A 27,656-nucleotide genomic window follows, 5' to 3' on the forward strand; every position below is an offset into this window, starting at 1 on the left:
TCTGACGAGGAGTATGAGAGATTGGACAAATATGCAGGGTGGTACGTGTTCGTCATGTTTTAAAGAACAAAATCATTGAACACGAAAATACAAAATAACAAATTGAAAGACAAAAATTCAAATCGAAACAGTTCCGTGTGGAAGACACAGAAAACAGAAAATAATCACCCACGAAACACTGGTGGGAAAAGGCTACCTAAGTATGATTCTCAATCAGAGACAACTAACGACACCTGCCTCTGATTGAGAACCATACCAGGCCAAACGCAAAACACAACATTGAAAAACAAACATAGACTGCCCACCCCAACTCACGCCCTGGCCATACTAAAACAAAGACAATACAAAGGAACTAAGGTCAGAACGTGACAAACAGGTCCCTTTTAATAATTGAAATTAAAATAAAGAAAATATATACCAAGATATATACACACACACGTGTACAGTACATATACATAAACATATTCACAGGACACTCAACGTATCTCTTATCTCTTTTCCTACATCAGATATGATTGTGACATTTCCACCTGGATGACAGCACATAATCAGCAAGAAGGAGATGTTCTTCAATCCGAGGGAATGCCTGCCCATTCTCAGATGTTAGATAATCTGAGATGATCACACGTCATTTACATTCCAGCCCTAACCTGAACTTTCTGCTTCTTCCTCCACAACACCTGGCGATGTCGCCAAGATACTAAGTCAGAGCCTTGTCAGCTCCAGATTTGACTACTTCAACTCACACCCTGCTGGAATCCCTGCATTCTCAGATTCCCCTCTGTTATTAATCTCTATATTGTAATCAATAAAGTGTTTCAAAATGTTGTACGTTTATTAACATATATGTTCAGATCATCTCTGAGAGAGAAGGGGTGTAATATCTCCAGATGGCCATGTGGTACCCTTCCTCACCCATGCCAACAAGATGTTACTTCTTGTGGGGTCTTTGCCTTGAAAGTAAGTTTGAGAGTATAAGAGTATAAGTAATATACAATTAACCTACTGAAAGTATACTGACTAAAAGGCTAAATGGAACTGTCAAACTATATTATTGTCACGCCCTGATCTTAGAGATCCTTATTATTCTCTATGTTTGGTTAGGTCAGGGTGTGACTCGGGTGAGAAAGTCTATGTTTTCTATTTCTTTGTTTTGGCCGAGTGTGGTGCCCAATCAGAGGCAGCTGTCTATCGTTGTCTCTGATTGGGGATCATATATAAGTGGTAATTTTCCGTTTGGGTTGTGTCTGTACCTGACAGAACTGTGCGCTTTTGTTTTCACTTTGGTTATTTTGTTTGAGTTTTTTTTTTTTAAAAGATGGCCACTAAATTATTATATTATAAGAAACCTATACTATTCCCTTGTTCCCTGTTTGCTCAGAAAAATACATGTAAAGATGTATAGACTACTTGACATTATGTTCTTCTAGATTACCTGAGTCAACTGTGCCACTTCTGTGGGGAGGTGGACAATACTGAGGAAGACACTAACTGGGTAATTGCTTGTTCACTTCTAAAGGCACATTTTTTCGAGTACGAATTTGTATGAGCAGTAATATTTCTAAAGGTAGTATCATCCGCTCTGTCTGATAATGAAATAATTGTAATTCAAGAAAATGTATTTCATGTTTTAAATATAGTAACATTTTCATAAATGCATTTCATGTTTTATATATAGAAAACTTTGTCATCAATTTTAGATTGGTTGTGACCGCTGCCCACGATGGTTCCACCAGTCCTGTATGAAAACCATCCCATCATTGGAGGATTATGTCTATGCTGCCTGTCAGGACTAGGTTAGGCTTGAGTTCCAGTTGACAATATCACCTGGAAAACTTTTCATAGTGAACTAAATGTTCAGTCGAGCTGTTGCAGCTTTCTAATAATTGTTCATGTTATTTATTGTCATTTTATATCTTATTATTGTCACAGTTGTGTGGAAAGACGGACCAAGGCGCAGCATGCTCTGAGTTCCACATAATTTTTTGTGAAACTAACAAAAACAAAAAAGGAAACAAACAACAACAAACATAAGAGGTGCAACATGCACTCACTCAAAACAAGATCCCACAAAACAGGGGGGAAATGGCTGCCTAAATATGATCCCAAATCAGAGACAACGATAAACAGCTGCCTCTGATTGGGAACCATACCAGGCCAACCTAGAAACAACCTAGATAGGAACAACACCCTAGTCACACCCCGACCTGACCAAAATAGACAATAAAAAAGGCTCTCTATGGTCAGGGCATGACAGTACCCCACCCCAAAGGTGCGGACTCTGGCCGCAAAACCTGAAACCAACTGGGGAGGGTAAGGGGGGTGACTTTTGTCGGTGGTGGCTCTAGTGCGGGTCTTTGACTCAGCCCAGACCACGGGTCCGGACATGGAACCGGGTAGAATGCCGTGCCTGGACTGGGTATTGGCGCAGAGGAGGGCCCCGGCCGTGGAGCTGGGTTGGACGCCGCACCCAGACTGGGCACCGGCACAGAGGAAGGATCCGGCCATGGAGCTGAGTTGGCCGCCATGCCTGGACTGGGCATCGGCGCAGAGAAAGATTTTACTGTAACGTTAGTTAGCTACAGTACTTGCTAATTTAGCTGCCTAATGTTAACGTTAGCTCTCTGTAATCCTCCATGGACATCTTACATTTTCATGTTGACCTGTTGTAGACCTTGGTTGTAGCTAGCTAGCAGACATTTTGATTTATGTTTAGTTAATTATAGTAAATACGTGTGTATGTGTGCGTGCGCGTGTGTGTGTGAGAGAGAGAGATATGATCACTAACCTTAGAAAACATTGTCATGTCAACGTTGTCATGCTAACTGTGTGTATCTGTGAGTGAGAGAAAGCGGGGGGAGATTATTATGATCACAATAACTTACAGAAAATATTGTCATCATGTCAACCGTGTGTGTGTGTGTGTGTGTGAGAGATATTTTTATTTTGTTTTATTTCACCTTTATTTAACCAGGTAGGCTAGTTGAGAACAAGTTCTCATTTGCAACTGCGACCTGGCCAAGATAAAGCAAAGCAGTGTGACACAGACAACAACAGAGTTACACATGGGAATAAACAATAAACAAGCCAATAACACAATAAACAAGTCAATGACACAGTAGAAAAAAGAAAGTCTATATACAATGTGTGCAAAAGGCATGAGGAGGAAGGCAATAAATAGGCCATAGGAGCGAATAATTACAATTTAGCAGATTAACACTAGAGTGATAAATGAGCAGATGATGATGTGCAAGTAGAGATACAGGTGTGCAAAAGAGCAGAAAAGTAAATAAAATAAAAACTATGGGCATGAGGTAGGTACCCGATTGGGTGGGCTATTTACAGATGGACTACGTACAGCTGCAGCGATCGGTTAGCTGCTCAGATAGTTGATGTTTAAAGTTGGTGAGGGAAATAAAAGTCTCCAACTTCAGCGATTTTAGCAATTTGTTCCAGTCACTGGCAGCAGAGAACTGGAAGGAAAGGCGGCCAAATGAGGTGTTGGCTTTGGGGATGATCAGTGAGATATACCTGCTGAAACGTGTGCTACAGGTGAGTGTTGTTATCGTGACCAGTGAACTGAGATAAGGCGGAGCTTTACCTAGCATAGACTTATAGATGACCTGGAGCCAGTGGGTCTGGCGACGAATATGTAGCGAGTGCCGGCCGACTAGAGCATACAGGTCGCAGTGGTGGGTGGTATAATGTGATTTGGTAACAAAATGGATGGCACTGTGATAGACTGCATCCAGTTTGCTGAGTAGAGTGTTGGAAGCTATTTTGTAGATGACATCTCCAAAGTCAAGGATCGGTAGGATAGTCAGTTTTACTAGGGTAAGTTTGGCGGCGTGAATGAAGGAGGCTGGATCAGGGAATCACCCGCAGCAAGAGCGGCATCATTGATATATACAGAGAAAAGAGTCAGCCCGAGAATTGAACCCTGTGGTACCCCCATAGAGACTGCCAGAGATCCGGACAACATGCCCTCTGATTTGACACACTGAACTGTCTGCAAAGTAGTTGGTGAACCAGGCGAGGCAGTCATTAGAAAAACCAAGGCTATTGAGTCTGCCGATAACAATACGGTGATTTCCAGAGTCGAAAGCCTATGATACATGAATACACAAAACATTGATTGGCTGTTTGTGTGGGTAAGACAGTAAGCTAGACTAATTATTGGAACTTGTACCCAATTTGGATGTGATTTTCTTGATTTATCAGCGATCCTTGTATTTTTGTGTATTTTGTATTTGAGAATACCATATTTTGCCAGCCCCTGCTTCCCCTCAACACACATTCTAACGTTACACCTCTCAACTGCCTTTGTCAATTCTTGATTCTCTGTTTTTGCAGGACTCTTCTAGCTTGGATGACAGGTTGGAGGAGGAAACAAAGGGAAGGAAGTTATCCAGCCGGCTAACTAAAAAAATGTAAATAGCCTATTCTTTGCTGTCTATCTCTCTATCTCTTTCCGTCTGTCTGTCTGCCAAATTGCTGAGGGACAGCATAGTCAATGCACTTGCTAGGCTAAGCCTAACTTAGTGAAGATCTTAGGTAATGGTTAATCATGATTTGTCTCTGTCTTTACAGTTCTTGAAACATGTCAATGATCTGATGTATGGCCTCTACAGCAGTGCTTGGCCACCCACTCCCAGGGAAAGGAGAGAACAGAACCACCCCTCCTTAAATCCATACTCAATGACAGTAAGTTGTGTGCAAAATGTTGATGTTTGATACTCTGATTTTCAATGTGTATAGATTCCTTCTAACCAGCTCTGTACAAACTACAGTAGGGTTGTACTAGCTATGCTGATGATCATAATTTTTTTTTCTCTGCATCAGGTCTCACTGAGACTGGATTTCCCAATAGACATGCTATTCAGCTACCCATGATTGTTTGATCTTACACTCTTAGAAAAAAAGGTGGTATCTAGAACCTAAAAGGGTTCATCGGCTTTCCCCGTAGGAGAACCCTTTGAAGAACCCTTTTGGGTTCCATGTAGAACCTTTTCCACAGATGGTTCTACCTGGAACCAAAAAGAGTTCTCTGGGGACAGCCGAATAACTCTTTTTTCCCCCTAAGAGTGTAGTATAAGTAAACTCAGCAAAAAAAGTAACTTTTTTTCGGGACCCTGTCTTTGAAAGATAATTCATAAAAATCCAAATAACTTCACAGATCTTCATTGTAAAGGGTTTAAACACTGTTTCCCATGCTTGTTCAATGAACCATAAACAATTAATGAACATGCACCTGTGGAACAGTCGGTCGTTAAGACACTAACGGCTTACAGACGGTAGGCAATTAAGGTCACAGTTATGAAAACTTAGCACACTAAAGAGGCCTTTTCTACTGACTCTGAAAAACACCAAAAGAAAGATGCCCAGGGTCCCTGCTCATCTGCGTGAACGTGCCTTAGGCATGCTGCTAGAAGGCATGAGGACTGCGGATATGGCCAGGGCAATAAATGTCAATGTCCGTACTGTGAGACGGCGCTACGGGAGACAGGTAGCCCTCGCAGTGGCAGACCATGTGTAACAACTCCTGCACAGGATCGGTACAGCCGAACATCACACCTGCTGGACAGGTACAGGATGGCAACAACAACTGCCCGAGTTACACCAGGCACGCACAGTCTCTCCATCAGTGCTCAGACTGTCTGCAATAGGCTGAGAGAGGCTGGACTGAGGGATTGTAGGCCTGTTGTAAGGCAGGTCCTCACCAGACATCCCCGGCAACAATGTCGCCAATGGACACAAACCCACCAATGCTGGACCAGACAGGACTGGCAAAAAGTGATCTTCACTGACGAGTCGTAGTTTGTCTCACCAGGGGTGATGGTCGGAGTTGCGTTTATCGTCGAAGGAATGAGCATTACACTGAGGCCTGGATCGACTTGGAGGTGGAGGGTCCGTCATGGTCTGGGGTGGTGTGTCACAGCATCATCACACTGAGCTTGTTGTCATTGCAGGCAATCTCAACGCTGTGCGTTACAGGGAAGATATCCTCCTCCCTCATGTGGCACCCTTCCTGCAAGCTCATCCTAACATGACACTCCAGCATGACAATGCCACCAGCCATACTGCTCGTTCTGTGCGTGATTTCCTGCAAGACAGGAATGTCAGTGTTCTGCCATTGAGCATGTCTAGGACCTGTTGGATCGGAGGGTGAGGGCTAGGGACATTCCCTGGGAAAAACTCTGTCCGGGACAATGTCTTCAGGATTATGGCCTCCTCCTGTTATGGGGTCTGAGACGCCGCAACTTCCCACCATTAGCTCTGACAAATTGAAAACCGTAGTCATTGGTGACAGGGCTCTAACTCCTCTAGCTCCACAATGAAATAGGGTGCAGGCCAGGCAGCAGGCTGTTAGCCAGCCTGCCAGCTTAGTGGAGTCTGCCACTAACACAGTCAGTGTAGTCAGCTCAGCTATCCCCATTGAGACCGTGTCTGTGCCTCGACCTGGGTTGGGCAAAACTAAACATGGCGGTGTTCGCCTTAGCAATCTCACTAGGATAAAGACCTCCTCCATTCCTGTCATTATTGAAAGAGATCGTGATACATCACATCTCAAAATAGGGCTACTTAATGTTAGATCCCTTACTTCAAAGGCAATTATAGTCAATGAACTAATCACTGATCATAATCTTGATGTGATTGGCCTGACTGAAACAGGCTTAAGCCTGATCAATTTACTGTGTTAAATGAGGCCTCACCTCCTGGTTACACTAGTGACCATATCCCCCGTGCATCCCGCAAAGGCGGAGGTGTTGCTAACATTTACGATAGCAAATTTCAATTTACAACCAAAAAAAAATATGTTTTCGTCTTTTGAGCTTCTAGTCATGAAATCTATGCAGCCTACTCAATCACTTTTTATAGCAACTGTTTACAGGCCTTCTGGGCCATATACAACGTTCCTCATTGAGTTCCCTGATTTCCTATCGGAGCTTGTAGTCATAGCAGATAATATTCACATTTTTGGTGACTTTAATATTCACATGGAAAAGTCCACAGATCCACTCCAAAAGGCTTTCGGAGCCATCATCGACTCAGTGGGTTTTGTCTAACATGTCTCTGGACCTACTCACTGTCACAGTCATACTCTGGACCTAGTTTTGTCCCATGGAATAAATGTTGTGGATCTTAATGTTTTTCCTCATAATCCTGGACTATCGGACCACCATTTTATTTAGTTTGCAATTGCAACAAATAATCTGCTCAGACCCCAACCAAGGAGCATCAAAAGTCGTGCTATAAATTCACAGACAACACAAAGATTCCTTGACGCCCTTCCAGACTCCCTCTGCCTACCCAAGGACGCCAGAGGACAAAAATCAGTTAACCACCTAACTGAGGAACTCAATTTAACCTTGCGCAATACCCTAGATGCAGTTGCACCCCTAAAAACTAAAAACATTACTCATTAGAACTTAGCTCCCTGGTATACAGAAAATACCCGAGCTCTGAAGCAAGCTTCCAGAAAATTGGAACGGAAATGGCGCCACACCAAACTGGAAGTCTTCCGACTAGCTTGGAAAGACAGTACCGTGCAGTATCGAAGAGCCCTTACTGCTGCTCGATCATCCTATTTTTCCAACTTAATTGAGGAAAATAAGAACAATCCTAAATGTATTTTTGATACTGTCGCAAAGCTAACTAAAAAGCAGCATTCCCCAAGTGAGGATGGCTTTCACTACAGCAGTAATAAATTCATGAACTTTGAGGAAAAGATCATGATTATTAGAAAGCAAATTACGGACTCCTCTTTAAATCTGCGTATTCCTTCAAAGCTCAGTTGTCCTGAGTCTGCACAACTCTGCCAGGACCTAAGATCAAGAGAGACACTTAAGTGTTTTAGTACTATATCTCTTGACACAATTATGAAAATAATCATGGCCTCTAAACCTTCAAGCTGCATACTGGACCCTATTCCAACTAAACTACTGAAAGAGCTGCTTCCAGTGCTTGGCCCTCCTATGTTGAACATAATAAACTGCTCTCTATCCACCGGATGTGTACCAAACTCACTAAAAGTGGCAGTAGTAAAGCCTCTCTTGAAGAAGCCAAACGTTGACCCAGAAAATATAAAAAACTATTGGCCTATATCGAATCTTCCATTCCTCTCAAATTTTTTAGAAAAGGCTGTTGCGCAGCAACTCACTGCCTTCCTGAAGACAAACAATGTATATGAAATGCTTCAGTCTGGTTTTAGACCCCATCATAGCACTGAGACTGCACTTGTGAAGGTGGTAAATTACCTTTTAATGGCATCAGACCGTGGCTCTGCATCTGTCCTTGTGCTCCTTGACCTTAGTGCTGCTTTTGATACCATCGATCACCACATTCTTTTGGAGAGATTGGAAACCCAAATTGGTCTACACGGACAAGTTCTGGCCTGGTTTAGATCTTATCTGTCGGAAAGATATCAGTTTGTCTCTGTGAATGGTTTGTCCTCTGACAAATCAACTGTAAATGTCGGTGTTCCTCAAGGTTCCGTTTTAGGATCACTATTGTTTTCACTATATATTTTACCTCTTGGGGATGTCATTCGAAAACATAATGTCAACTTTCACTGCTATGCGGATGACACACAGCTGTACATTTCAATGAAACATGGTGAAGCCCCAAAATTGCACTCGCTAGAAGCCTTTGTTTCAGACATAAGGAAGTGGATGGTTGCAAACTTTCTACTTTTAAACTCGGACAAAACAGAGATGCTTGTTCTAGGTCCCAAGAAACAAAGATATCTTCTGTTGAATCTGACAACTAATCTTAATGGATATACAGTCGTCTCAAATAAAACTGTGAAGGACCTTGGCGTTACTCTGGACCCTAATCTCTCTTTTGATGAACATATCATGACTGCTTCAAGGACAGCTTTTTTCCATCTACGTAACATTGCAAAAATCGGACACTTTCTGTCCAAAAATGATGCAGAAAAATTAATCCATGCTTTTGTTACTTCTAGGTTAGACTACTGCAATGCTCTACTTTCCGGCTACCCAGATAAAGCACTAAACAAACTTCAGTTAGTGTTAAATACGACTGCTAGAATCCTGACTAGAACCCCAAAAATTGATCATATTACTCCAGTGCTAGCCTCCCTACACTGGCTTCCTGTCAAGGCAAGGGCTGATTTCAAGGTTTTACTGCTAACCTACAAAGCATTACATGGGCTTGCTCCTACCTATCTCTCTGATTTGGTCCTGCCGTACATACCTACACGTACGCTACAGTCACAAGACGCAGGCCTCCTAATTGTCCCTAGAATTTCTAAGCAAACAGCTGGAGGCAGGGCTTTCTCCTATAGAGCTCCATTTTTATGGAATGGTCTGCCTACCCATGTGAGAGACGCAAACTCGGTCTCAACCTTTAAGTCTTTACTGAAGACTCATCTCTTCTGTGGGTCATATGATTGAGTGTAGTCTGGCCCAGGAGTGTGAAGGTGAACGGAAAGGCTCTGGAGCAATGAACCGCCCTTGCTGTCTCTGCCTGGCCGGTTCCCCTCTTTCCACTGGGAGTCTCTGCCTCTAACTCTATTACAGGGGCTGAGTCACTGGCTTACTGGTGCTCTTTCATGCCGTCCCTAGGAGGGGTGCATCACTTGAGTGGGTTGAGTCACTGATGTGATCTTCCTGTCTGGGTTGGCGCCTCCCCCTTGGGTTGTGCCGTGGCGGAGATGTTTGTGGGCTATACTCGCCCTTGTCTCAGGATGGTAAACTGGTGGTTGAATAGATTAGATTCTTAAGTGGGGGCCTCCCGGGTGTCGCAGTGGCTAAGGGTGCTGTACTGCAGCGCCAGCTGTGCCACCAGAGACCCTGGGTTCGCGCCCAGGCTCTGTCATAACCGGCCGCGACCGGGAGGTCCGTGGGGCGACGCACAATTGGCCTAGCGTCGTCCGGGTTAGGGAGGGTTTGGCCGGTAGGGATATCCTTGTCTCATCGTGCACCAGCGACTCCTGTGGCGGGCCGGGCGCAGTGCACGCTAACCAAGGTTGCCAGGTGCACGGTGTTTCCCCTGACACGTTGGTGCGGCTGGCCTCCGGGTTGGATGCGCGCTGTGTTAAGAAGCAGTGCTGCTTGGTTGGGTTGTGTATCGGAGGACACATGACTTTCAATCTTCGTCTCTCCCGAGCCCGTTCGGGGGTTGTAGCGATGAGACAATATAGTAGCTACGAAATTGGGGAGAAAAAGGAGTAAAATTTAAATAAATAAATAAAGTTGGTGGTTGAAGATATCCCTCTAGGGGGTGGGGGCTGTGCTTTGGCAAAGTGGGTGGGGTTATATCCTTCCTGTTTGGCCCTGTCCAGAGGTATCATCGGATGGGGCACAGTGTCTCCTGACCCCTCCCGTCTCAGCCTCCAGTATTTATTGTCACGTTCTGACCTTAGTTCTTTTGTTATGACTTTGTTTTAGTATGGTCAGGGCGTGAGTTGGGTGGGTTGTCTATGTTTTTTTTTCTATGATTTGGGATTTCTGTGTTTGGCCTGGTATGGTTCTCAATCAGAGGCAGATGTCAATCGTTGTCCCTGATTGAAAAATTGTGATGTAGATTTGTTTTTGCCATTGCTTGATATATTTTAAATGTAAGAATATGATATGATGCAGATTAACTTTAGTTGGTAACTATGGAAACAAATAGAAATGTAATGAAAAAAGTTTTCAATATCCAACTTTATCCTCAGCAACTTTTACAGTACACTCTTAGAAAAAAAGGTGCTATCTAGGACCTAAAGGGGTTATTTGGCTGTCCCCATAGGCGAACCCTTTGAAGAACCCTGTTTGGATCCAGGTAGAACTCTTTTGGTTTCAGGTAGAACCCTTTTGTGTTCTATGTAGGACCCTTTCCACAGAGGGTTCTACATGGAAACCAAAAGGGTTCTTTGTGGAACCAAAAAAGGTTATTCTATACGACAGCTGAAGAACCCTTTTGTAATCCTTTTTTCTAAGTGTGTAGGTAATAAGCTGTAGTCAGGTGGTCATTACCAGGTTATGATGAGGTCTTAACTATGAAAATAAAGGAGAGCCGCACACTCTAGGAGCTCAGATGCAAAAATGTAATACGACAGCCAAGCTGTCTTCATCAGGGTATCAGAGGTCTTAACTATGACCAGTAGGCTACATAATATAACACATAATATAGTGGTCAGAATTATGACCAGCTGGTCAGATAGAGGTCACAATTATGACCAACTGGTTGTATGGCGGTCAGAAAAATACGTAATATTCTGGTCAGTAAAAAGGCGACTAAAATAAGACTAGAATAAGATGTCAGAAAAATACGTCTTTCAACCAGGTTTTGCCGACTGGTCATATGGTTGTCAGAAAAATATACTTTTTCAACCAGTTAGCGACCAGAATTGGACATCATACTGATGTCTTTTCAACCAGGTTTTTCCCACTAGGTATGCAATGAGAGGGGCGAGAAATCAAATCAAATAACATTTCATTTGTCACATGGGCTGAATACAACAGGTGCACCGTACCGTGAAATGCTTACTTACAAGCCCTTAACCAACAATGCAGTTCAAGAAAGAGTAAATAAAATATTTACTAAATAAACTAAAGTAAAAATAAAAAAATTAAATAACAATAACGAGTCTATATACAGGGTGTACCGGTACAGAGTCAATGTGCGGGAGTACAGGTTAGTTGAGGTAATTTGTACATGTAGGTAGGGGTAAAGTGACCACACACTGATAATAAACCGTGAGTAGCAGGAGTTAAAAACGATGTAAGTAGTCTGGGTGGACATTTGATTAATTGTTCAGCAGTCTTATGGCTTGGGGGTAGAAGCTGTTAAGGTCTTTTCGAACTAGACTTGGTGCTCCGGGCCCGCTTACCGCGCGGTAGCTGAGAGAACAGTCAATGACTTTGGTGCCTGGAGTCTTTGACAATTTTTTGGGCCTTCATCTGACACCGCCTAGTCCGCCTAGGTCCTGGATGGCGGGAAGACCCAGTGATGTACTGGACCGTACGCACTATCATCTGTAGCGCCTTACGGTCGGATGCCGAGCAGTTGCCATACCAGGCGGTGATGCAACCGGTCAGGATGCTCTCGATGGTGCAGCTGTAGAACTTTTTGAGGATCGGGGGACCCATGCCAAATCTTTTCAGTCTCCTGAGGGGGAAAAGGGGTTGTCGTGCCCTCTTAACGACTGTCTTAGTGTGTTTGGACCATGATAGTTTGTTGGTGATGTGGACATCAAGGAACTTGAAACTCTTGACCCACTCCACTACAGCCCTGTTGATGTGAAGCGGGGCTGATCAGGCCTACCACTGTTGTGCAAAGTGCAGATGAGACAACCAACATAAAAAAAATGCATTTTACATTCCAACAGGCAGACCATGAGGACAGGTATAATTTGTTCTCAGAACAGGGTGCCAATATTTATGTTTATGACATTTCCCCACTACCCCTGGGTGTGTGGTGTGGACATATAACACAAAGTTAGCCTAAGATAGAAATATTGATGTAGTTTCACAGGTAATTTGAGTTCCCCACAAAGATCAAATTTCTCCAAAACATAAGGACGATCTTTGCCGTTTATGATTATATTTATGTTTTTGTGTAACTTAGGTCTACCATTTCTCTTCTCTTAAGGTTGGGTTGGACGCACTTTTATTGTACAGTACAATTGAATCTATGTGCTCATATTATGAACATTACGGTAGTTGAGGCACGGTTACATGGGCTGATTTCCCTATCAGTGCGTATACTTGGCCATGTACATACTCAAACACTCCACCATATTATCGACTGGCGATACAAGAGGAATCTCAAGCAACTGTTTACGCCAACGGTTTGAAACTGATAAGAGGTAAAACAACAATAGTACAGGATTATTTTAGGACGTGATTGAAAAATGCAGCTACGTTTTTTTTATTTATATAAAGGGCAGTAAAAGAGTGTTATTTTTCTTGTTTGGTAACGTTAACCGACCAAACCTTAGTTAATTAAGGCGATATGTTAAGCGTGTTTTGGTCTTTCTCGCTCAATCGCTGGTTTACCAAATTATGCTCTTGTCATAATGTAACATTAAGTGTAACCAAACACGGTATCATACTGAGGTCCAGAATGACGTCGTTACCCACTATACTTGTCAAAAGGTGGCGCTATATCCCCATATTTTTTTAACCGTATTTTCCTACAGTGTAGGCCCAGGCAAGATGAATGTATGCTGTTTGCAAAAGTTTCAAACATCACAACTTAAATTCACCATCCATTTTAATTCCCTTCCCTTTTTCCCCCCTCATCAGCTAATGGCCCTCTCAGGCTGGGTGTGTTTGGTGACAGGTGCCTCTCGTGGCATTGGAAGAGGCATTGCCCTGCAGCTGTCAGAGGCGGGAGCTACCGTCTACATCACTGGCCGCCAGGAGAAGACCCTGAAGGAAACTGCTGCTCAGGTGAACATTCATACTTTCATGTGTACTAAATGTCCCTAATAAACATGAAAGCTTAATGGAGGTCCCGTGAGGAAGGTGACAAACAAGGCTGAAAGATATTTCCTCTGAATACTGTTGTTGGGGGGGGGGGGGGGGGGGGGGGGGTCAGAGAGACAATTAGAAGACATAGTGACCACTATGTTGTTTGGTCGAAGACTAATTAACCACTTTCCTTCTCCAATCTCAATGGCAGGTGACGGAGAGGGGTGGGAACTGTGTGCCAGTTGTATGTGATTCTTCAAGTGATGAAGACCTCAAATATCTATTTGATCAAATCCAACGTGAGCAGAATGGCAGACTGGACATCCTAGTGAACAACGCCTATGCTGGTGTACAGGTCAGTGACATCGTTGCAGGGAAAACTGTCAATAGACTACATGGCAATAAGTTATTGACAGGGTTTGAAAAAACGACACCGGTTGATTGACGTGACATCAGCGTATGGAGAGGGAATTTCAATCACTTATCAAAAAAAAGTGTAAAAAGTCTTTATGACTAATGACGATGATGATGATTTGTAATGTTATTTCAGGCCATTTTCACTAACATGGGGAAGAAGTTCTGGGAAACCGATCCAACCGTATGGGATTCCATGAACAACAGTGGCCTTAGGTACTCTCTCATTTGTTTAGTAAGGTCTTGCTTTGAACTGCACCCTAATTGCAGTGTTTCAGTCTCGTATGTTCTGATGGGCAGACAGCTTTCAGCTCCTGACAGTCAACTCCACCTTATACTCACAAGTCAGTAGCAGATAAGTAGACAACAGTGCTTTGGTTATCTGTACGTTTTGACACTTTCCCTTTTATTATCCGTCAGGGGACACTATTTCTGCTCAGTGTATGCTTCACGGATGATGGTGGCACAGGGCAGGGGCTTGATTGTGGTCATCTCTTCCATGGGAGGGTTGAGGTATCTCTTCAACGTGTCATATGGGGTTGGTAAGGCTGCGGTGAGTTCTGCCATCTCTGTGCTCCTAATTGTTAATTATCTGCTCGCCTCAATGACATGTCCTATGTTTAGTGTAAATAACTGTGGTCATCCAAAGTAACGCAGATCTTGAACACATCACTCCCTCTTTAAGTTCAAGTTCATGTGTTGCTGTTTGTTCAACTTTAAACAAGTGCATTTTGATGCTTTATTTGATCTCAGCTCTGATACTCTAATCCATATCCTCTCCAGTGTGACAGGCTAGCTGCGGACACAGCTGTTGAGCTGAGAAGCAGGGGAGTGGCCTCTGTCAGCCTGTGGCCGGGAGCAGTTCAGACAGAGTTGGTGTCTCAACTCGTCATTGAGAAGGATGCTACACCGGACGTTGATCCTAAGGTAGATGATAAACCATTAGACAGGGCCTAAAATGTACTTTTTGGTCCACCAGCCACTGTGGAAAGTAGATTTTAAAAATCTACCCTTTAAGGGCGGTTACCATGGTAAAGGGGCCACTGTGTGTGTGTGAGATGGGATCTGACTAGGGCGTCTCCACTATCAGCTAAAGCAGCAGACTCAAACGAACTTTGAAAAAACAACCTGAGCTTTTGAACAAAACTATATCAATAGCCAGTGTAACTGGTGTGAAATGGCTAGCTAGTTAGCGGGGTGCACGCTAATGGCGTTTAAATCGGTGACGTCACTTGCTCTGAGACCTTGAAGTAGTTGTTTCCCTTGCTCTGCTTGTGTGGAGCGATGGGTAACGATGCTTTGTGAGAGGCAGTTGTTGATATGTGCAGAGGGTCCCTGGTTCGAGCCCAGGTAAGGGCGAGGAGAGGGATGGAAAGAACTGTACACTAAGAAACACGAGGACAAAGTCTCACTTTGTAGACTTTCGAGTAAATTAGACCAACTTTTATGCCTGTGCACAGCGCCTACAAAAATGAATCTATCAGTACTTCACTCAAGAATGCACAGCTCTCCATCCAGTCGGTGTTGCTGCGTGAGGGGGATATAGGATTCGTATTTATTTTGTGTAACTAGCAGATATGAAAGAAAACAACAGCAGAAATACAGGTACTGCAGCATTTTTCTCACAACATGTACTCATATTTGACTTATGACTATTTTTATTCGCAAATGTCATGCTCGCACTGTAGAGCCTGGCACATTGACCAACCGCCAACATGGCTGGTGAAATAGATATTCTTACCTGCCAATACTTAAATCTACCTGCATTTGGCTGGTGGCAGGTGTTCATTTTATGCCTTGATTAGAGTATTGCCATTCTGTATGGGTGGTTTGAGAGACTGATGCAGTTTTCTCCAAATTCAGTAACCTGAAAATAAGGCTGTGCGGCTTGTGCACCAGATTATTTTCTAAATTATACATTTTCATAGGCTTTACTAGTTCTTATTCTCTCTTACTGTATTGAGTTTGTGCAAATGACATAACTCCCTGTTTCTCTCAGTTCAGAGCCTTCTTTGCCAATGGAGAAACCACAGAGCTGAGTGGGAAGTGCATTGTTGAGCTGGCGAAAGGTACATTATGCTACAGCATGTACATGACCATGCAGCATTACATTTCTACAGTTGATAATAAAGCCACAAATACAGTGCCTTGCGAAAGTATTCGGCCCCCTTGAACTTTGCGACCTTTCGCCACATTTCAGGCTTCAAACATAAAGATATAAAACTGTATTTTTTTGTGAAGAATCAACAACAAGTGGGACACAATCATGAAGTGGAACGACATTTATTGGATATTTCAAACTTTTTTAACAAATCAAAAACTGAAAAATTGGGCGTGCAAAATTATTCAGCCCCCGTAAGTTAATACTTTGTAGCGCCACCTTTTGCTGCGATTACAGCTGTAAGTCGCTTGGGGTATGTCTCTATCAGTTTTGCACATCGAGAGACTGACATTTTTTCCCATTCCTCCTTGCAAAACAGCTCGAGCTCAGTGAGGTTGGATGGAGAGCATTTGTGAACAGCAGTTTTCAGTTCTTTCCACAGATTCTCGATTGGATTCAGGTCTGGACTTTGACTTGGCCATTCTAACACCTGGATATGTTTATTTTTGAACCATTCCATTGTAAATGTTGCTTTATATTTTGGATCATTGTCTTGTTGGAAGACAAATCTCCGTCCCAGTCTCAGGTCTTTTGCAGACTCCATCAGGTTTTCCTCCAGAATGGTCCTGTATTTGGCTCCATCCATCTTCCCATCAATTTTAACCATCTTCCCTGTCCCTGCTGAAGAAAAGCAGGCCCAAACCATGATGCTGCCACCACCATGTTTGACAGTGGGGATGGTGTGTTCAGCTGTGTTGCTTTTACGCCAAACATACCGTTTTGCATTGTTGCCAAAAAGTTCAATTTTGGTTTCATCTGACCAGAGCACCTTCTTCCACATGTTTGGTGTGTCTCCCAGGTGGCTTGTGGCAAACTTTAAACGACACTTTTTATGGATATCTTTAAGAAATGTCTTTCTTCTTGCCACTCTTCCATAAAGGCCAGATTTGTGCAATATACGACTGATTGTTGTCCTATGGACAGAGTCTCCCACCTCAGCTGTAGATCTCTGCAGTTCATCCAGAGTGATCATGGGCCTCTTGGCTGCATCTCTGATCAGTCTTCTCCTTGTATGAGCTGAAAGTTTAGAGGGACGGCCAGGTCTTGGTAGATTTGCAGTGGTCTGATACTCCTTCCATTTCAATATTATCGCTTGCACAGTTCTCCTTGGGATGTTTAAAGCTTGGGAAATCTTTTTGTATCCAAATCCGGCTTTAAACTTCTTCACAACAGTATCTCGGACCTGCCTGGTGTGTTCCTTGTTCTTCATGATGCTCTCTGCGCTTTTAACGGACCTCTGAGACTATCACAGTGCAGGTGCATTTATACGGAGACTTGATTACACACAGGTGGATTGTATTCATCATCATTAGTCATTTAGGTCAACATTGGATCATTCAGAGATCCTCACTGAACTTCTGGAGAGAGTTTGCTGCACTGAAAGTAAAGGGGCTGAATAATTTTGCACGCCCAATTTTTCAGTTTTTGATTTGTTAAAAAAGTTTGAAATATCCAATAAATGTCGTTCCACTTCATGATTGTGTCCCACTTGTTGTTGATTCTTCACAAAAAAATACAGTTTTATATCTTTATGTTTGAAGCCTGAAATGTGGCAAAAGGTCGCAAAGTTCAAGGGGGCCGAATACTTTCGCAAGGCACTGTATATTAAAATGGGGGGGGTTAAACAAAAGTAGCTTCTAAGCAAAATACAATTTCTCAAGCAAGAATTTAGCTATGACTGTCTGGGAGTGGCCTGAGAGAGGGGTCTAATTGGATGAGCCTAATGGGAGGGTTGTGTAACCTGAGAAATTGATTTTATTGCCAGGGAGGATGGCAAACTCTCTTTGTTATTGGTCTATTAACTTATACCGTGACGTCCAAAAACCCCACTCAGCCAAACAAGCTGAAATTTCAGGCGGTCTTTTTTTTCATACAGCTCTTACACTAAAAGTGTAAACATTTTAGCAGTCGTGCTTATCCACAGCGACTTACAGTAGTGAGTGCATACATTTTCATACTGGTCCCCCATGGGCATTGAACCCACAACCAACTGAGCTACACGAAACCATAATTTTCACAATTTGACAGTATTATTGCAAACTCATAGTGTGGATACATACCTACATACATACATACATACATACATACATACATACATACATACATATACAGTTGAAGTCGGAAGTTTACATACACTTAGGTTAAATTAAAACTCGTTTTTCAACCGCTCCACAAATTTCTTGTTAACGAACTATAGTTTTGGCAAGTCGGTTAGGACATCTACTCTGTGCATGACACAAGTCATTTTTCCAACAATTGTTTACAGATGGATTATTTCACTTATAATTCACTGTATCACAATTCCAGTGGGTCAGAAGTTTACATACACTAAGTTGACTGTACCTTTAAACAGCTTTGAAAATTCCAGAAAATGATGTCATGGCTTCTGATAGGCTAATTGACATCATTTGAGTCAATTGGAGGTGTACCTGTGGATGTATTTCAAGGCCTACCTTCCAACTCAGTGCCTCTTTGCTTGACATCATTGGAAAATCAAAAGAAATCAGCCAAGACCTCAGAAAAAAAATTGTAGACCTCCACAAGTCTGGTTCATCCTTGAGAGCAATTTCCAAACGACTGAAAGTACCAAGTTAATCTGTACAAACAATAGTACGTAAGTATAAACACCATGGGACCACGCAACCGTCATACCGCTCTGGAAGGAGATGCGTTCTGTCTCCTAGAGATTAACGTACTTTGGTGCGAAAAGTGCAAATCAATCCCAGAACAACAGCAAAGGACCTTGTGAAGATGCTGGAGGAAACAGGTACAAAAGTATCTATATCCACAGTAAAAATGAGTCCTATATTGACATAACCTGAAAGGCCGGTGCTGTGGTGGTGGTGCTTTGCTGCAGGAGGGACTGGTGCACTTCACAAAATAGATGGCATCATGAGATGGGAAAATTATGTGGATATATTGAAGCAACATCTCAAGACATCAGTCAGGAAGTTAAAGCTTGGTGGCAAATGGGTCTTCCAAATACAGTGCCTTGCGAAAGTATTCGGCCCCCTTAAACTTTGCGACCTTTTGCCACATTTCAGGCTTCAAACATAAAGATATAAAACTGTATTTTTTTGTGAAGAATCAACAACAAGTGGGACACAATCATGAAGTGGAACTACATTTATTGGATATTTAAAACGTTTTTAACAAATCAAAAACAGAAAAATTGGGCGTGCAAAATTATTCAGCCCCTTTACTTTCAGTGCAGCAAACTCTCCAGAAGTTCAGTGAGGATCTCTGAATGATCCAATGTTGACCTAAATGACTAATGATGATAAATACAATCCACCTGTGTGTAATCAAGTCTCCGTATAAATGCACCTGCACTGTGATAGTCTCAGAGGTCCGTCAAAAGCGCAGAGAGCATCATGATGAACAAGGAACACACCAGGCAGGTCCGAGATACTGTTGTGAAGAAGTTTAAAGCCGGATTTGGATACAAAAAGATTTCCCAAGCTTTAAACATCCCAAGGAGCACTGTGCAAGCGATAATATTGAAATGGAAGGAGTATCAGACCACTGCAAATCTACCAAGACCTGGCCGTCCCTCTAAACTTTCAGCTCATACAAGGAGAAGACTGATCAGAGATGCAGCCAAGAGGCCCATGATCACTCTGGATGAACTGCAGAGATCTACAGCTGAGGTGGGAGACTCTGTCCATAGGACAACAATCAGTCGTATATTGCACAAATCTGGCCTTTATGGAAGAGTGGCAAGAAGAAAGCCATTTCTTAAAGATATCCATAAAAAGTGTCGTTTAAAGTTTGCCACAAGCCACCTGGGAGACACACCAAACATGTGGAAGAAGGTGCTCTGGTCAGATGAAACCAAAATGTAACTTTTTGGCAACAATGCAAAACGGTATGTTTGGCGTAAAAGCAACACAGCTGAACACACCATCCCCACTGTCAAACATGGTGGTGGCAGCATCATGGTTTGGGCCTGCTTTTCTTCAGCAGGGACAGGAAAGATGGTTAAAATTGATGGGAAGATGGATGGAGCCAAATACAGGACCATTCGGGAAGAAAACCTGATGGAGTCTGCAAAAGACCTGAGACTGGGACGGAGATTTGTCTTCCAACAAGACAATGATCCAAAACATAAAGCACAATCTACAATGGAATGGTTCAAAAATAAACATATCCAGGTGTTAGAATGGCCAAGTCAAAGTCCAGACCTGAATCCAATCGAGAATCTGTGGAAAGAACTAAAAACTGCTGTTCACAAATGCTCTCCATCCAACCTCACTGAGCTCGAGCTGTTTTGCAAGGAGGAATGGGAAAAAATGTCAGTCTCTCGATGTGCAAAACTGATAGAGACATACCCCAAGCGACTTACAGCTGTAATCGCAGCAAAAGGTGGCGCTACAAAGTATTAACTTAAGGGGGCAGAATAATTTTGCACGCCCAATTTTTCAGTTTTTGATTTGTTAAAAAAGTTTGAAATATCCAATAAATGTCGTTCCACTTCATGATTGTGTCCCACTTGTTGATTCTTCACAAAAAAAATACAGTTTTATATATTTATGTTTGAAGCCTGAAATGTGGCAAAAGGTCGCAAAGTTCAAGGGGGCCGAATACTTTCGCAAGGCACTGTATACAATGACCCCAAGCATACTTCCAAAGTTGTGGCGAAATGGGTTAAGGACAACAAAGTCAAGGTATTGTAGTGACCATCACAAAGCCCTGACCTCAATCCCATAGAAAATCTGTGGGCAGAACTGAAAAAGTGTGTGAGAGCAAGGAGGTCTACAAACCTGACTAAGTTACACCAGCTCTGTCAGGAGGAATGGGCCAAAATTCACCAAACTTATTGTGGGAAGCTTGTGGAAGGCTACCCAAAACGTTTGACCAAAGTTAAACAATTTAAAGGCAATGCTACCAAATACTAATTGAGTGTATGTAAACTTCTGACCCACTGGGAATGTGATGAAAGAAATAAAAGCTGAAATAAATAGTTCTCTCTACTATAATTCTGACATTTCACATTCTTAAAATAAAGTGGTGATCCTAACTGACCTAAGACAGGGAATTGTTACTAGGATTAAATGTCAGAAATTGTGAAAAACTTGAGTTTAAATGTATTTGGCTAAGGTGTATGTAAACTTCCGACTTCAACTGTACATGTAAACACATAAACACAGGAAAATCACTTTTTTTGACAGCACGGCCCCTTTAACAAAACAGACTGACTATCATTTGAAGATTACATTGTTTTAGATCTGGGCTTTCACCTTTACTGTTTCGATTTGCAGATTTGTCATTCCAAAGCTTCATTTGTGTTTTGCATTCTCTTTATGATTTGAAGATAAAAACCTGATGTCGCTGTCAGGAAAAGTGTTGATGACCTGTGACCTGTCTAGGCGATACGGAATACAAGATGTTGACGGTAAAATATCACTCCCATCACTCATTTTAGTTAAGTGAACGGTGATCATGCACATTTCCAATAGGCTAAATATCGAGGGTAGGCTATTATTTGAATGCTGGTGACATGATGATCGGTGCTTGGCTGACGATTATCATATACAATTATATTGCTCTTAAGCCATATGCCATCATATAACCCCCCTGTCCACTTAATCAGCCAACTCTGGTCTAGAGAGCATGTGCCAAAACCAGATTGGGCAAGTTTGCTATTTATTGCAACAGTTTTTGTGGCAAAACCATCGTTAGAGTTGAAAATGCAATGGAAACCCATTTAACTTGTCTTTTATTCAGTGCATTGGAACTTATGTGCGCTCTGTCATCATGCACAGCCTTTAATCTGCAACAAGTCAGTTTGTTGGCAACACCTCTAGTGGAGAAATGTGCATATTTTACAATATTCACATGAAAATCTGTCGCCAATTGGATGGAAACCTAGCTATTGTAGTGTGTGTATATCCCCCCCAAAATATATCTATTTGCATGCAGAACTGTACATAGGCCTTCACAACACACTGTCTTCATCTTTTACGTACTACTTCCTCTTTTTTTCAGGCCGCAGTGTGACTGACTACACCTCCCTTAAATTCCTCCTGACCCAGGTCCCATATCTTTCCTGGCTCTCCTCGATTGTACCCTCATTCTTCCGGGTTCCCCGGTTTGTTCTTACCCTCACCAACGGACGTTTCTGAGCCACCCCAAACTCCCCTATGACACATAGATTACTGCAGTGTCAGTAATCTACATTTATATGGTATTCCTATACATAGAATACTAAATCATTTATAATTCTGTGTTCGTATGCATAAGAAGGATCTGCACCAGTGTACTGAATGTACAGTATTATGAATATTACAAGAGTTTATAAGCTTGTATGTGATTAAACTTGCCTATTGCCTCTGACATACATTGGGAAATGCCCCATACAGTACATGTCAACCTATGAGTGGAATGGTATCCAAAACATCAAACACATGGTTTCCATGTGATTGATGCCATTCCATTCTCTCTGTTCCAGCCATTATTATGATATGTCCTCACCTTAACAGTTTAAACAAAAGGACTGATAACTTTCTTTGACAAAATGCTATTTTTGAGGTGATCAAAATGAAGGTATGCTGAATTTAAAATGTAAAAAAATGAAGGTATGACTATAACACTATACTGAATATTTCATCATATGAAGAGAAATTCCAGCAGTGATGTTTTGCTGCATTTAAAAACACTAAGCAAATGTGAATGCATTTTGTAATACTGATAAGTAAATAAAATTATCTACATTCCTATACCAACTTGATACTATTTGTTATGTCTGTGAACCAGGCACTTTACTTTTCACTCATCTAGCAAACTGGGGCCATACTTGCGAACATTAGAAACAGTTTATCCGGCCTCACAAGTGGCGTAGCGGTCTACGGCATGAGCCATGAGCTGGCGCACCATTGACCCAGCGTCATCTCAGTTAGGGGGATTTATTTTCTGTCTTTGCAAGCTGATTTCGGTTGCCAGCTGGACGGTGTTTACTCCGACACATTGGTGCGGCTGGCTTCCGGGTTAAGCGAGCGGTGTGTCAAGAACGAGTGTGGCTTGGCAGGGTTGTGCTTTGGAGGACGCAAGGCTCTCGTCTTTCGCCTCTCCCAAGTCCGTAGGGGAGTTGCAGCCATAGGACAAGACTAACTACCAATTGGATATTACGAAAAAGGGGTAAAAGTAGGCCCCGCCCAATTTTTTTTTCTTCTTCTCCATCTCAAAATGCGCATCAGCCAATTAAAATCGTTGATTTTTACTTGAACGTGATAGGTTACATTGTAGCTGGGCCCATCAGATAAATTTGTACACGTCAAATATGGTGGATAAATAAGAGTTTACTCAGGCCGTTTAACATGAAAAAACGTGTCAGGGTCCTGTCTGTGTAATTTAGTGGGCGTTTCCTCTCTGTTCTCGCGTGAGTTCACAGTTCGGCCATAATATCTAGGATGCTGCTTGGGTCGTGTCCAATGATGTGTATAAACCCTGGATGACTGATTTGAAGCCACCGCACAGCCTTCATTGTACTCCTCAATTGCCTTTTTTTTTGGGGGGGGGGGGGGGGGGGGATGCTATAGAAATACATTTATTCATGTCTACATTTGTTTTTGACACATTTATTCAATTACAGACACCTTAATGTGTACTTTTATATTTTATTATGTGAGCTAAACATAAAAATATATAAACATTTTCCTTTAGCATTTTTGTTGTTGTTGAGAGTACTAATGTTACTGTCCCCACTACTATAACAAAAACGTAATTTTGTCCTTGAAACATTTTAATTGAAGTACTGTAGAATTCCTTTCATTCCTACGGAGGACTGCTCCTACTAGGAGGTGCCAATATGGACAACCGGTGGCTTCAAAGCCTCCCAGCGGCCAATACATAGCATCAGCAATCCAGGGTTATGTACAGTTGAAGTCGGAAGTTTACATACACCTTCGCCAAATACTCAGTTTTTCACAATTCCTGACATTTAATCCTAGTAAAAATTCACTGTCTTAGGTCAGTTAGGATCACCACTTTATTTTAAGAATGTGAAATGTCAATAATAGTAGAGAGAATTATTTATTTCAGCTTTTATTTATTTTATCACATTCCCAGTGGGTCAGAAGTTTACATACACTCAATTAGTATTTGGTAGCATTGCCTTTAAATTGTTTAACTTTGGTCAAACGTTTTGGGTGACCTTCCACAAGCTTCCCACAATAAGTTGGGTGAATTTTGGCCCATTCCTCCTGACAGAGCTGGTGTAACTTAGTCAGGTTTGTAGACCTCCTTGCTCTCACACGCTTTTTCAGTTCTGCCCACAAATTGTCTATGGGATTGAGGTCAGGGCTTTGTCATGGCCACTCCAATACCTTGACTTTGTTGTCCTTAAGCCATTTTTCCACAACTTTAGAAGTATACTTGGGGTCATTGTATATTTGGAAGACCCATTTGCCACCAAGCTTAACTCCCTGACTGATGTCTTGAGATGTTGCTTCAATATATCCATATCATTTTCCCATCTAATGATGCCATCTATTTTGTGAAGTGCACCAGTCCCTCCTGCAGCAAAGCACCCCCACCACGATGCTGCCACCCCCCTGCTTCACGGTTGGGATGGTGTTCTTCGGCTTGCAAGCCTCCCCCTTTTTCCCTCCAAACATAACGATGGTCATTATGGCCAAACAGTTCTATTTTTGTTTCATCAGACCAGAGGACATTTCTCCAAAAAGTATGATCTTTGTCCCCATGTACAGTTGCAAACTGTAGTCTGGCTTTTTTATGACGGTTTTTGAGCAGTGGCTTTTTCCTTTCTGAGCGGCCTTTCAGTTTTTGTCGATATAGGACTCGTTTTACTGTGGATATAAATACTTTTGTACCCGTTTCCTCCAGCATCTTCAAAACGTCCTTTGCTGTTGTTCTGGGATTGATTTGCACTTTTCACACAAGTACGTTTATCTCTAGGAGACAGAACGTGTCTCCTTCCTCAGCGGAATGATGACTGTGTCGTCCCATGGTGTTTATGCTGCGTGCTATTGTTTGTACATCTGAACGTGGTACCTTCAGGCATTTTGGAAATTGCTCCCAAGGATGAACCACAATCACACCATGAGTAGTAAATCATGAAACATACAACCCCTGCCCTTTTTCTTCCCAGAGATATATTTATTCCTGTCTGCACGATGAACTGAGAACCCAACTCTCTGTACGTACACAGACTGTATATCCCGAGAGAGCCATGTTTCCCTGAAACAGAGTATGCTACAATCCCTGATATCTCTCTGGAACAAAATCTCTAGGGTACGAACAAATGACCTGATTCGGGAAAGTTGTATTCCAGGTCGAAATGCTGGTAATGCTGGTGAGTTACCGCCGCTCTGATATCCAAAAGTTCTTCCCGGCTGTATGTAATAACACCAACAGTTTCCTGGGCTAATAATGTAAGAAATAACCCATGAAAAAAAAAATACTGCAAAGTTTCCTAAGAGCTAGAAGCATGGCAGCCCTATCCGTCGGCGCCATTTTCAGTCTCGATGCAACGCTGCCGCCGCTGCTGATTCCTTGCTTCTACCAGAGAGCTACAGTACCTGACTGACAACAGTGGAGCTGTTGACATCACCAGGCAATGTTCCCACACCTACATGTGACTGGCTCCGTCTCTTAACTTAAACATATTCTGGCTGTTCTGCCAGATGTTTCTAAGGAGAGGGTCATGACCGTCTCCCCCTCATATCTCTACCCAGCACCTACAGGAACCAATGATTATATGTACAATTCAAAGCTATCTCTACAGACAACATTTCCCTCACATTCCCTCCTCATCGCTCTGTGATAATCATCTTTACATTTTATGGTACGCATTAGATTATAGCTTCGTTCAAAGGGAAGTTCTATCAAAATACATCATTATAAGTAAGCGAAATCAACACATAAAACAGGCACCTAATCCTTTCAAACCCTTCCTTCTGGGTTGACAATCCAATTTCTAAAACCATTGCAGTAGAATGTCTTAACTTAAGACCTTCGCTTCATGCAGTTACACATATGCTTCTTTATTATCTAATTTCATTCATGGTAATACTATCATCATAATAAATCATAATAAAGGTTATACTTCTATTAACAGGAGTGAATCTAATTTAATTCATAATCATCATAATAAAGATCAAATCTACAATCAAAGGTTATAATCAACGGGAGTGAGTATATCAAAAATGCACACACATACACAAGAGATCTGTAGATTCAGAGGTGAATAAATGTCCAAAGCTCTTAGCGCAATCGGGTTGCATTGACATATGTTCTGCATTAACTGCCCCTTGGACATCTACTTAGTCAAATCATAAAACCTGTTGTTTAACAGATCTACTAAGACCTTCAAAAAGTTGGTGCTGGCTTATTAGCTCAGTGTTCCACGTAATGGAAACAGATTATTGGTTTAGATGACATTACCTTCTAAACTTGTTCAAATGAAAACAACCTTCAATCATTACTCATCATCCTTCTCTACAGGGGGGAATGAAAGCTGATAGCTGCTGAGATCTTATTAGCCAGAGAAGCACAGATAGCTTTACAGCATGTTAATAACACAATTAGGCAAACTAAGCAAAAAAATGCATGCTGTAGTATATTGGGCAATTTGGGATTCACAACTTGCAAACAGGGATTCCACCAAGTTGCAAGCGTCCACTCTGGTTTTGGGGGATTTTTCTTAGCAACAGTCACAATGTATTCGGCAAGATTAGTCACATTAGAAGAGTGGTTACCCTGAGGAAGGCACAGTGATGCCAAAACGTTGGTAAATACCAATTAAATTGCTGGGAGTTTATACATGGGAGTGTGTGACTTTCTTTCTTTTGATAGTTTATAGTTTATTCGCCGTTAGTCAGCACCTCCACACAAACTATTTTTTTCTGGGTGTGTGCCAGCTCATGTTTTTTAATCTGGGACAAAAGTACAACCTTCATTGCCAATCATTACACAAGTGCCCCCTTAACCTGCCTCCAGAAGAGAGTCAAGAGCCTCTCTGTTTTGCAGAGCTAACTTACGCAATTATTTGAGTTCATTGCCAATTTTCTCTATGTGTCTAGAGATGTCACGAATTTGGTCTAGGGCACATGCAACTCCATACCCAGGGAAGAGCACACCAAATAACCTGGAGGCAGGTGTGTGAGTGATGTCAATTAGTGACCTCTTATCTCCCTTCATTCCAGGAGGTTTGTAGTCTCTTAACAGAGCCTTCAGATCCCTCTAATTATTTGGAACGGTTCTCATAGCTGTCACCACAAAGCTGTCACCACAGCCATCTTACCACACAGCCAATAGGTTCCATCAATAGGTTCCATTTGGAGCTCCTCACAAAGGGATAATAACATTATAGACTGAAATACCATAAGTAACATTACCAGGTTCCCCAGTGTCGGCATTGTTAATGGTTAACTGTGGTTGTGTAATGCAGAAAACATCAATGGGTCAGGGTTATGTGGCATCTCTACTAAGAATGGTAAGGCCATTTGCATAGTCAGATTTACCCCACTGGGAACTCCCACAAGTGGTAAACCTGCTCCTACCTTAACTGGCCCCAACCCACACACCCAACACACTTTTTGTCCAGACGTAAGATTAGCAACCATATCTGCTCTAGAGAGGAACAGATTGTCATCATGGTTATGGGGGCCCAGCAGGGCTCTCCTTATCCGATG

General features: G+C 42.3%; 1 protein-coding gene across 1 annotated transcript; it reads left to right on the forward strand.

Moving 5' to 3' along the window:
- Positions 1-12,667: 12,667 nt before the first annotated feature.
- On the forward strand, positions 12,668-22,721 carry LOC139376261 (dehydrogenase/reductase (SDR family) member 1). Its single transcript, XM_071118603.1, has 9 exons — positions 12,668-12,820; positions 13,260-13,406; positions 13,639-13,782; positions 13,978-14,057; positions 14,262-14,394; positions 14,625-14,768; positions 15,841-15,910; positions 21,317-21,397; positions 21,991-22,721. The coding sequence occupies exons 2-9, from the start codon at positions 13,263-13,265 to the stop codon at positions 22,125-22,127; spliced, it is 933 nt and encodes a 310-aa protein (XP_070974704.1). The 5' UTR covers positions 12,668-12,820; positions 13,260-13,262; the 3' UTR covers positions 22,128-22,721.
- The last annotated feature ends 4,935 nt before the right edge of the window (positions 22,722-27,656 follow it).

Source organism: Oncorhynchus clarkii, chromosome 20 (assembly GCF_045791955.1).
Source record: "Oncorhynchus clarkii lewisi isolate Uvic-CL-2024 chromosome 20, UVic_Ocla_1.0, whole genome shotgun sequence".
In the NCBI taxonomy this organism is placed as follows: domain Eukaryota; kingdom Metazoa; phylum Chordata; class Actinopteri; order Salmoniformes; family Salmonidae; genus Oncorhynchus; species Oncorhynchus clarkii.

Bases quoted from the DNA above. Each gene is read 5' to 3' on its own strand.
- LOC139376261 (XM_071118603.1), top strand. From the start codon at position 13,263: ATGGCCCTCTCAGGCTGGGTGTGTTTGGTGACAGGTGCCTCTCGTGGC. The intron at 14,058-14,261 runs GTACTCTCTCAT...ATTATCCGTCAG, and splicing joins ATGAACAACAGTGGCCTTAG to GGGACACTATTTCTGCTCAG. The intron at 14,769-15,840 runs GTAGATGATAAA...TGTTTCTCTCAG, and splicing joins CACCGGACGTTGATCCTAAG to TTCAGAGCCTTCTTTGCCAA.